Source organism: Hyperolius riggenbachi, chromosome 1 (genome assembly GCF_040937935.1).
Source record: "Hyperolius riggenbachi isolate aHypRig1 chromosome 1, aHypRig1.pri, whole genome shotgun sequence".
NCBI classification, from domain to species: Eukaryota; Metazoa; Chordata; class Amphibia; order Anura; family Hyperoliidae; genus Hyperolius; species Hyperolius riggenbachi.
The window spans coordinates 354,442,494-354,454,718 of record NC_090646.1 but is presented as its reverse complement, the minus strand read 5'-3'; the positions used below and the strand labels follow the sequence as shown (position 1 = coordinate 354,454,718).

At 42.4% G+C, this 12,225-nt stretch overlaps 1 protein-coding gene across 3 annotated transcripts in view; it reads left to right on the top strand.

Annotated features, from left to right (window-relative positions):
- Positions 1-1,676: 1,676 nt before the first annotated feature.
- NWD1 (NACHT and WD repeat domain containing 1) overlaps positions 1,677-12,225 on the top strand; it is a 113,935-nt gene continuing 103,386 nt past the window's right edge. For 2 of the 3 annotated variants that reach the window (XM_068234164.1, XM_068234161.1), the window contains exons 1-3: positions 1,677-1,887; positions 2,444-2,531; positions 6,417-6,520. In XM_068234164.1, the coding sequence (XP_068090265.1) occupies positions 6,418-6,520 (103 nt within the window). In that variant the 5' untranslated portion in view covers positions 1,677-1,887; positions 2,444-2,531; position 6,417. Of the gene's footprint in view, positions 1,888-2,443; positions 2,532-6,416; positions 6,521-8,478; positions 8,557-12,225 lie in introns of those variants that run through there. The other variant, XM_068234162.1, reaches the window with a different exon arrangement.

The window sequence follows — 12,225 nt, the reverse complement described above, 5'->3', positions numbered from 1 at the left end:
TTTTACTATAACATGCAACTTTTGAAATAACAACCTACAAAATATGAAAGGTCTGTTTCCATTTATGCATATTTGCTGCATTTCTCTGCATGAAAATTTGGGTGGGGAAACACAGCCTATTGAAATCAGCAGGCTGCCGTCCGATTCCCAGGCGGGGAAAAAATGGGACTATATGCTGCATTTTCCTGCATTGCACATCTGAATAACTCTAGTGGTGCATGGCATGGCTAGAGGGATTCAGATGCTTTTCACATCACAGCTGTGCTGTCAACTTGTCTCGCAAGCCACATGCTGGAACACAGTAGAAACGGCCGCAAAGAGATCATTAAATGGCTCCATTTTGCCACTTTCATTTTGTTTAATAAATGATATAAAATCACCTAGGCTATCTCCATGTTCTGAGTATTTATATAATTGAATATGTTTTAGTGCTGTAGAAAAATTGCAGAACTGGTGTGGTGGTTGAGCCCTCGGATAAATGGCATGTGGAGGCAGATATCTGTTAGTGTGTGGACAAGCAGTGGCATAGCTAAGGAGCTATCGGCCCCAGTGCAAGTTTTACATTGCCCACCCCTCAAGCATTCAATACATAGCACTAATACTAAATCCGGGAAAATCTACTAGCAGGGTGTGGCTGAGAGGGATTTTTTTCATACCCCTCATGCAACTGAATCTTTTTATTCAGTAAACAGCAGCAAAGTGTCAAGAATCTTATTTTATTTTTACTTTTTTAAATCATAAATTTTTGGGGGGTGAAATTAAAAAAAGGTACTTATGTATTACCCCGTCTGGAAAGTTTGATAGCTTAAAGAGGAACTGTAACATAAAAAGATCCCCTGGGGGGTACTCACCTCGGGTGGGGGAAGCCTCCGGATCCTAATGAGGCTTCCCACGCCGTCCTCCATCCGTCAGGGGTCTCGCTGCAGCCCTCCGTGGAGTCCGGGCAGCGGTGACGTCAATATTTACCTTCCTGGCTCCTGCGCAGGCGCTCTGACGGCTGTCGGCTCCGAACTACACGGAAATACCCGATCGCCGTCGGGTCCGCTCTACTGCGCAGGCGCAAGTTTCCTGCGCCTGCGCAGTAGAGCGGACCCGAATGAGATCGGGTATTTCCGTGTAGTTCGGAATGGAAAGCTGCCACAGCGCCCCCGCTGGAGCCAGCAAAGGTAAATATTGAAATGACAGTCGGCACAGTCGCCGGCTGTTCGGAGGGCTGCGGAGAGACCCCCGTGGGACAGAGGACGGCGTGGGAAGCCTCATTAGGATCCGGAGGCTTCCCCCACCCGAGGTGAGTACCCCCCAGGGGATCTTTTGAATGTTACAGAGTCTCTTTAAGTTCTGTTTGATCCCCTAGCCAGACCTAACCATTTTTGGAAACCTGAAAGTCCCAGCTTTCCTTTGCACTGGGTCCCAAGTCAATGCAATGCCCCATTCCCAAGTTAGGGGGGGGGGGGGTTGTGGGGTGTCCCCTGCACTTTGCTGCAGAGAGCACAGTGAAATTGAGTCTCCTGCCCACGCCAGTAAGACAGAGAGGAGATGAGGGTACATAGCTGCACTGCACCTTCATCTGTAATGAGAGACCCAGGGTACTTAACATAAGTTTTGAAGACACAGATTTATGCTGCGAAGGAATAAGACCTATCGGGTGTGCTGCTTATCATCATGTCGGGTTCGTCCTGTACTTCTGTAATTGCACTTTCTGCAGCCAAGTTCAGGGGACACCCCTCCTTCAAAACCCCATAACTTGGGAACTGAGCATCATACCGAGACAGGAACCGGTCCAACAGAAAGCCGGGACTTTCAGCTTTCCAAAAACGGTCAGATCTTCCTGGGGGAGCAAACAGAACTTTAACAAAAAGCTGCCAAACATTCCAGGGGGGATAATACGTAAGTACCAAAAAAAATTGTAATGTTTAAACTGATGATATAGGGGCATTTCACTATCTGCATTTGTGTTTTTCGAATGCTGAGATGGTAATGTATAATCATATACAATAAGAAGTACTACCAGTACACAGTGAAGGTGTAGGCAGAAAGCAAATGTTACAGTGAAATGTCAGTAAGGTAATCAGGCAACGGCATTAAATATATAAATGGACTAGGACAGGACTGGTTCAACCTGCCCCCTCACAACACAAAGTTTACTGTTAGAGAAATATGTGTACAGAAGGCACGCTAACTGTGAGCAGCAGCAGCAGCTACCTCATCTCCCAGAAGACTCTTTCAAGCAGTCCCTCAGAGAAACACTTGTTGTTATAGAGATGGTAATGTCATACACATTGCGTGTCTTATTATATTCCCCCGCAGACAAAAGCTGCTCATTGTTACAGCGCTCTCTGAGAAGAACTACTTTTAACAGACTTCTTACCTACATCACTTGAGTGTGCGTGTGTATTTTTTTTTTCACTTTGTAATGATACTTTTTTCGGTCTGAAATGTGCAGCAACATCCTACACAGCTGGGACACTTGAGTATGGAATTAAAGTGAAGAATTCAAACAATTACTTTACCTCCTATCCCTGCAGATTCAGGTAAATGACTATTACACACTATTGGTTTGTCTTGGTGATACATGATAGAATGCAAGTCTGCACTTAATAGAAGCCTAAAGGGCAGCTGAATCAAGAGGGTTATGGAGGCTGCCATATTTATTTCCTTTTAAGCAATAATTTGCCTGGCTATCCTGCCAATCCTCTTCCTCTAATACTGTTAACCACAGACCCTGAACAAACATGCAGCAGATCTGGTGTTTCTGATATTATTGTCAGATATGACAAAATTAGCTGCATGCTTGATCCTGGGGTTATTCAGATACTTCTGCAGTCAAACAGATCAGCAGGGCTGCCAGGCAACTGGTATTGTATAAATATGATAGCCTCCATATTTTTCTCACTTCAGTTGTCCTTCAAAGTGAGCGAACATGGATGCTGTTACTGATATTACTTTTTTTTTGTCACATAAGGATCTTTTGTTTTTACTAATGCTCAGATCACTCTCCCAGATCAAACATGCAACCAAAGGAGCCATTTACAACAATCATAAGCATTATGAGCTGGTGAATATTAAACCTAGGTGAATAGCAATTTACATGATTCAAATGCACAAAAGTACCCAACAAATATTAGCATGCACAGTAATAAGAGTAAGATTTCATGTGAACGTCTTTGTTATGGTCCAGATGTTATTTTCATCAGAATCAGTTTAGTGATTGTATATGTGGGAAGTGTTAAAGAGAAACCGTAACCAAGAATTGAACTTCATCCCAATCAGTAGCTGATACCCCCTTTCCAATGAGAATTTATTTCCTTTTCTCAAACGAATCATCGAGGGGAGGGGGGTCTGTATGGCTAATATTGTGGTGAAACCCCCTTCCATAGTGTTATGTCAGGACCATGGTGCTGACAGTTTCCTGTCTGTGAACCTCATTGCATTATGGGAAATAGCTGTTTACAGCTGTTGCCAACTGCCAAAAAAGCAAGCAGCATCTCCTTCCACTGACATCACCTGCCAGCAGTAAAAATGTCACCATGTGTTTAATGTCAGAATGTAAATCAGGGAGAGGAAAGAATTTACAATGGGCAAACACTGACTAAATCATTTATACATAATTATTGTAAAAATGAAGCACTGGAGTTCCTCTTTAAGGTACATACACACGTCCTGATTTTCCGACCAACTTGTCATCCTACTTGTAGTTTGAACTACAAGTTGGACGAGTGTATGCGCAGTCGAGTGACTGATAACAGCAGTTTTGCCGGATCCGCTTGGCAGATCAGTTGGACCAACTGTCGTTCAAACAAGTGTCGGGTCCATACGTGTGTAAACATGACCAGAGGTCATTTGACCAACTAGTGAGTCAAAGTGAGTTGGACAAGAGTTGGACAAAGAGTCAGACGACATGTAAGTTAGTTTGTCAGCCGCTTTGTTTGGACGTGTATACGTGACATTTAAACAAACTGTTGTTTGCCTGACAAGTCGTTTAAAGGTCTGATCCAAACAACAATCAGGTGTAAAGTTGGACATGTGTACTCACCTTTAATGTAAGAAATGTTGGCAGATGAGAGATACATTTATTACCTGCATTAGCCAGGTGATAAGACATATCACTCCTTTTAGAATAATTATTTTTTTCCAACAATAATTTTTTGTTTTCAATTTTTACATTTACTTACAGTAATTATAATAAACATAAACTAGCCCTCCAAACTATTTTAACCCCTTATCCCCACGCAAGTGGGTATTGCAAGAGCAGTGGAGCTAGCTAGCATGGAGCTCCACAACCTGAACAATACCAGTCTATGACATGGATAGATTCTCCAAGGTGGGAGTAGGCAGAAATCTCTCCCCCCCATATCAAGGACAATGGAGTCAGCTCCATTTTAATATGGTCAGCAGACAGCCCATCAGCCAATCAAGAGCAATGGTATACACCCGTGTCTGCAGTACCAAATCTCAAGTTCAGCAACATTCAGGTGAGAGGGTTCGGTCGGACATAATGGAAGATTATGTCACTAGTAGGGTGCACTGCGTGCATGTAGCCTCTCACTTCGTACCTCTCCCTAACCACTTACCCAATACTGCATACTGGAAGCTGCAAAAAAGAAATTTAAAAACACAAACACTGGTGCACATGGCAGGGACCCTGTGCTCTGCCACTGCCTGGGATCCCTAAATCCCCATGAAACACCTGGGCCTATATGCAATTAACTTTTTTCTCCTGAGTTTTCTCCTAGGAGATAATTTTTCAACTTTTTTTTTCAAATCAGTTTTCTGCACTTTGCTATTGAAAAAGTACAAAAAAGTAGACAAAAGAGTACTATCAAAATTATTTGGAGTATTTTCTCTCTTGCTGGTGGTTTAAAAAGCATTTTATTTACAAGATGTAAAAATATGACCAAGGATAAAACGTAGGAGAAAAGATGAATTGCATATGGGTCCTGGTCTCCCATAGTCCTCTGGGGCAGAAGAGACATTATAGCTTAGGTAAAGCATCACTGGAAGGGTGGGCCTACTAACCAATATACTTATATATGTTACGGCCAGAACCCGAAGCCTGGCCACTTCGGGTTCTGGCCGGGCAAAACTAGAAGTGGCCGTCTCACTGCGGCCAATGTGAGAAATGAATGTAAGATTTCCGGATTCTCAGCGGCAATGTGACAAATGAAGCCAGCTCCTAGGCTCTGGCTCCTCCCCCTGCCCACCTCCTATTCAGCTCTGGCAGCCAGAGTTGAATGTAGTGGCAGGAAATACTGCCGTTCTTTCCTGCAGAGAAGGTGTTGGCAGAAGAAATGTCTGCAGCCTTCTCACCCTGCTTCCTTGACGAACGACTCTGGGGGCCACGCGCGAACAGGAGGGGCAGCGGGAGGAGCCAGAGCCGAGGTGTAGCTGTGTTCACCTGTGGAGCTGCTGTCTCCTCCTGACTGTCTCTCTCTCTCTCTCTCTCTATATATATATATATACACATTATACATACCGTGTATATATATATGATGCTGAAATCAAGATAATTAACATAGGATGGGGTATCCTGAATATGGACTACATTATGCTGTATGTTGTTACCTCCTTTCCTATTCTTCTATGATTGCAATGCAATGGTCGTGTATCATGTGACTAAACAATCACACAACCACTGTGCCAGTGACACAGAGGAACTCACTCCACCAACTGAGCCCAACCAGTCTAGAGTCATCTCTCACTGGAGGAGAAAATACCAGGGAACCCCTGCAGAGTTCTCAATGAATACTGGTTAAGTAAGCCATGTCTAGCAGATCTTTAACACAGCTGCAGATAAATGCTATCCAACGCAGTCACTACTAACACTGCCAAACCAGAAGCAACATACTGTAAGGTGTTATAGACCTGCAAGGTAGCAGCAACAATTTGCTACTTTATAACAGAAGATCAGCTGCAGTAGGACCAGTCTATGGAGCTCCAAGTTGCTGCTAGTTTATACATTTAGCAGTGACTCCATCGTCTGGGTCATATCAGAACATATTAAGGAATGCAGATTAGTTGGTGAATTAGAGTTTGTAGTAATAACACAAACTTACATTAAATAAAACCACAACAACCTAGATTTTTTTAAAAGAATTATTAGTTCTTATTGTGGGTATGTGAACATGACGCAGTAATATAGCTGGTAATTTAGCTGAAGTAATCACCTTTATTAACCAAACTGTCCCATCCAATATTTGTGTGCTATCAGCTGCTATCAGAAAGGCTACGGTATGAATAAAACTGCCTTTTGCCTTAAAATAAGTAATACATTTGAGAAAATATGTTTGCAAACCTTCGTGTGATGTATAGAGCTAAACTGGAGGGATTCGTTTTTAGTTGTTGTTTTGTTTTGCTTTTTTAAAATTAACAAAAGTGGAATATGAGATTAGTTACTACTGATATTTTCTGTGCAGCAGAATGGACCCAAGGAACATACAAGACATTCTTAGTGGAAAAGCTGTGCCTCTCCCTGCAGAGTCATCCAATATTGTCCGAGTCTTCATAAGCTCCACCTTTTCAGGTAGCATCATCATGGCAGGACAAGGACATTGTTATTGCTTTCATTTTGTATATGTTTCTGTGCTGTGGAAGCCCCTGCTATATTTTGCATTTTCTTTTTCTGCCTCTGTTATAGTCCAGATGTGTTTGTAAATTAATAATGATAATTTGACTCTTTTCCCCATTCTGTTTCAGGCAGGCCCTATAATGCAGCATCAGTGTCAGATTTTTATTAGAACAAGAAATCCAATCGGATTTCCCGTTTTTATTTGATAAAAGTGGATCAGGAGTGCTGGATGTTTCTGATCAATACTTATGAAAATTGAATGGTGTAGGGTAAATTGTCAGTTTCCTTATATATATATTCTGCAACAAACACAATTGCTAACTTCCAGCCAGAGCAACACCACACACGTGTTCAATTTTTACCCAATTATGAAAAAAATGATTTAAAACTCGAGAAAACTGCTTGGGAATATATATATAAAATCACAAACACTGGTCCACATGACAGCCCAGGGGCCCCAGGTCTCTCTCACTCACTGGGGCCCCCAAACCACCATGCGACACCTAGAGGGAAGTGCGGGCAAGCCCTGGACCTCTCACCTCCAGGGAACTCACCTCACCACCTCTAAACTGAATGCCAACTGCAACAAACACAATTGCTAACTTCCAGCCAGAGCAATATCCTGCCCAGGGGCCCCAGGTGAATGCTAATCTATGTAATTGGCATTCAGTTTAGAGGTGGTGGGGTGAGTTCCCTGGAGGTGAGAGGTCCAGGGCTTGCCCGCACTTCCCTCTAGGTGTCGCATGGTGGTTTGGGGGCCCCAGTGAGTGAGAGAGACCTGGGGCCCCTGGGCTGTCATGTGGACCAGTGTTTGTGATTTTAAATTTTATTTTTTGCAGCTTCTAGGATGCGGTTGACAGGTGAGTGGTTAGGGAGGGGACCGTGTGGGAGATGTGCCTACACGGGGCGTCCCTGTAAACGATGCAATTCACGATTGCGTCCAACCGAAGCCTCCCACCTGAATGCTAATCTATGTAATTCCTGCTAGGTATGGTACAGAGGGCAAAGGGTGTATGACAGTGCACCTGATTGGCTGACTGGCGTCTGCTGGCCAGATAGAGGCAGGATATTGCTCTGGCTGGAAGTTAGCAATTGTGTTTGTTGCAGTTGGCATTCAGTTTAGAGGTGGTGGGGTGAGTTCCCTGGAGGTGAGAGGTCCAGGGCTTGCCCGCACTTCCCTCTAGGTGTCGCATGGTGGTTTGGGGGCCCCAGTGAGTGAGAGAGACCTGGGGCCCCTGGGCTGTCATGTGGACCAGTGTTTGTGATTTTATATATATATTCCCAAGCAGTTTTCTCGAGTTTTAAATCATTTTTTTCATAATTGGGTAAAAATTGAACACGTGTGTGGTGTATTGGTCAGATTTATTAAATGTTACAATCAATCAGAAAAAAAATGATTGTAAACCTTGAATTGAAAAGAAAATAAAAAATGTGTATTTTGTACGGCCACCTTTATTAATCAGTATAATGTACAGTAAATAATCTAATCAATTCATAAAGCCTTTTAGAAGGTGAACTGAAATCATATCAAGTGAAATACTTAAAGGAATACTATCAATATCCAGGTGTTCTAAAATGACAATGTACAAATAATGTCTAAGTAGCTGTGTAAACATTTTCCTACTTTTCATGTTAAATATCAGAGGCAAAAGCAGTAATTTATTGAGGGTAGGATTTAGCTATATTGGGACAAATTAATTGCAGAAGGGGTGTCTGCTTCAATGCACAGCCAGAGTTGCATATCAGACTACAGAAAGCAAATATCAAACATATCAAACTCTGAAAGCAAAAACAGTATGAAAAGCTGTGACATTTAGTTACATTTCCTCTGCTCTCTTCAGACACTTCAGTCAGAAACACAGGACACAGGATCTGCAGCTGTTGGGAGCTTTCTCTCTGTCACACACAGAGCTACACATGATAGAGTTAACTGATCCAGTGTGAGGGGAATTTCCCCTCTCCTCATGGCTCAGTCAGCCGTCAGTTTTGGCGTAAGTAAAGTTTGAAAGTATTTTGATAACAGTAAACACAGAGGTTGCTACTAAAATTTATACACCAGTACTTAGCAGCACTTCCCAAACAATTCCTGTGTCAATTGAAAAAAAATATGTGAATCGATAGTATTCCTTTAATTAATGCAAAAACATAATTTCACACTAATTTTTATTTAATGTTTGGTAATATTAATTAATTTATGTTTTTAATATGATAAATATGGGATCAAATGAATGCAAAAGTCAGTTCACAAATAAATAATAATGTAAAGTATAAGTAGTTATCACCTGGACTAATCTCTACTTATTTTTTCATGGTAATACATTGTTGTATTGGGGCATAATGGAGCCTGTTGAAAACTTACAGGCTGTGATGTTTGAAGCCCCTTTCACACTAGCATATTATGTCGCTCTCCGTTGCCACTCGCCCACATCGCCCTGTCACAGTGGCCATCAGTCTCTAGGAGACTGGCCACACAACCCGCGGTGCGACACTAGTCGTTCCGATGACGTAGAGGCTATTCGCACTGCACCATATGTGAAATTAGCCTAACAGATTGTAAAAAAATCTATATTTTGAATATGAATGTAACCTAAAACATCAATATATAAATGGAAAAAACATACTTAAACAAAATGAAAAAAAATATATATATATATTAGATCATATGTAGAAACGAGGCTGGCACCACCAAAAGTAGAAAAGTAAAAATTAGCTGTTTATTGATCAGTCATTAAAATGACAGCATGGTCAAAAAAATAAGGCTTTGGCGGCGACAGCCCGCTGTTTCGAGCTGTTATAGCTCTTTCTCAAGCCGGTCAGCCCATAAAATGCTAGCAACAATGACCACACACTTATATACTGGTCTATACATCAATTAGCCAATCATTTCAAAATCAGAAACACCAATCAGCGTGCAGGAACGTGTGGATGGACCTGATGGGGAACAGGCAGTGTGTGATGTCATCAGAACATACCTCCCAGTCAGCTGACCAAGGACAGTCACAGCCCATAGCAGCATGGTGTAGAGACCTCCACATGCAAAAACAGGAAGTGCATTATAAACAAAAATCACATGCACCAATAGGAACAGGCTCCATCAGCCCACCCATCAAAATACAGCATGGTATACGCGTACAAATGTCCGCATAGTACGCATCCCATAGACGCGATATCAATGCATAACAGCCGCCGCAACTCACCATCCAAACGCATTATCAAAAGGATGCGTACAAAAAGATGCATGATGCGTAATACTGGACGCAAGATGGCCGCATGCCGCTCATAATGCCAACGCAATAATAATGCGTACAAACCGACGCAAAAACGCCCTCTGGACGCATAACCATAACGTGGATGCGTACAAAAAGACGCATGACACGTGATACCAAACGCAACATAGTCGCATATTACTCATAATGCCAATGCTGTATTAATGCGTAAAAACCGGCGCAAAAAGGCCTTCCGTACGCATAACCATAGAATGGATGCGCACAAAATGCCATATAATACATAACGTCATGGCGGAACCCGAATCAAGTCACACCATGAACTAATGCACAAAATTATACACGTGGGAATCGCATAACTGAAAAAAACAGTTCTCACCAGGCCACAAAGTTCTTCCCTCCATCAGCTCGCAGGGACTACAGAAAAAGGAAAAAGAAGAAAAACACATCACTGCAACAAAAATCAAAATGTTAAAAAATATTATAATGCTCCCAACCAGTATTCCACACATCCTAGTACAGCATGACCACTGCCTCTTACCATAGTAAATATCCCACATCACTATTTACAGATTCAACAGGAAAATTTAAATACAAAAACTTAGATCGTATTCCCTATTAAGTCCTCCCTTTCCCATCACATGTAACTTTTTAATCCACCAGGCCTCTCTTTTAGCTAACTCATCCTGTCTACTCAATCTCCCTCGCCAATTACTTGGAACACTGTCAATAACCTGAACTTTAAATTGGGACAAATTGTGTCTAGCTGAAACAAAATGGCTAGACACAGCCTGGGTCATGTCCTTGCCACGTATAGCCGTCTTATGGCCAGACATTCTGACCTTCAAAGCATTGGTGGTCATACCGATCGTATCCCAATCCACAGGGGCATTTAATTAAATACACTACGTAACTAGAATCACAGGTATATCTGTGTCTAACCGTGAATCTTTCCCCTGTGGTAGGATGCGTGAAAGACCCACCTCTAGCTATATGGCTACAAAGATGACAATTGAGGCACGGGAAAGTACTATGTCTATTTTGTATGACTTGTGTCCTCAACTGGCGGTGATGGAAGATCTTGTCTCTAACTGTAGGAGCCCTTCTAAAAGACATTAATGTAGGGTTACCTAAATTCAGGTATCGTGGGAAACGCATCCTGTAACAGATGCCAATGATGTCGAATTGCCCGTCCAACCAGTTCGCTACACGTGTTGTATGTGGACACAAATGGCATGCGAAATTGCTTAAGATCACGATGAATTTTGTGATTTCTTGGAATCAGGGTCCTATCAGGATAACCCCTGTCCAAGAACTTTTGTTTCAATATATTTTTCTGAGTTACTGCCTCAGCATCACAAGAGACTATCTTTTCAACACGTTTTAACTGGCCGGTTGGAATGGCATTTTTGATTGGGGGAGGGTGGAAACTTTGGTAGTGTAGCAATTAATTTCTATCAGTGGGTTTTACATATAAGTTGGTAATTAATTTATCCTGACTCCTGATAATATGTGTGTCCAGAAAAGTTGCCTCACAGCTGTCAGCATGTACAGTTAGTCTAATCGCTGGACAGCAAGCATGTAGAGAGGCGACAAAGTCAATGAGGGTCGAATGTGGCCCCGCCCACAAACAAAAATATCGTCAATATATCTCCACCAGCACTTAGCGTGCCGGTGGAAAAGTGGGTGGGGCTGTCTTCATACTGACCCATAAAAAATCCTGCATAGGACGGGGCCACATTCCACCCCATCGCCGTACCTCGTCGCTGGACATAAAAGGAATCCTGAAAAGAAAAATAATTACGTCTCAAAATGATATTCAACAACTTCACAATGAACCGTCTCTGAGGTTCAGACATGTCCGCGTACTGCATCAAGTACCATTCTACAGCCTCTACACCCCCATCGTGAGGGATGGAGGTGTAGAGGCTTTCGACATCAAGAGTAACAAGAAGAACCTCATCTCCAGAGATGTCAAGTGATCTCAATTTGGTAAAGAACATGTCAGTATCCCTAATGTAGGATGCAAGAGAGGTGACAATAGGTTGAAGTAACCGGTCTACATATTGGGCAAAGGGTGCAAACACAGAACCCACGCCGGCCACTATGGGTCTCCCCGGTGGCCGGCGTGGGTCCTTGTGGATTTTAGGAAGAGTATAAAAAGTTGGGATCTTGGGTGAATCCTGTTGGAGGAAAGTAAAAAGGTTATCATCAATAATATTACAAGATTTCGCATCATCAAGTACAGATTTGATACACAACTGCACTGCTCTTGTCAGATCTCCCTCCACCTTAGCATATACATCCTGTTGTGCTAATTGTCCCAAGATCTCCTGTTCATAATACAATGTATCTAATACTACAACTGCACCCTTCTTTGTCTGCTGGACGTATTGTGATCTCCGTACGTTGTCCTAGACCAATTAATGCTGTATG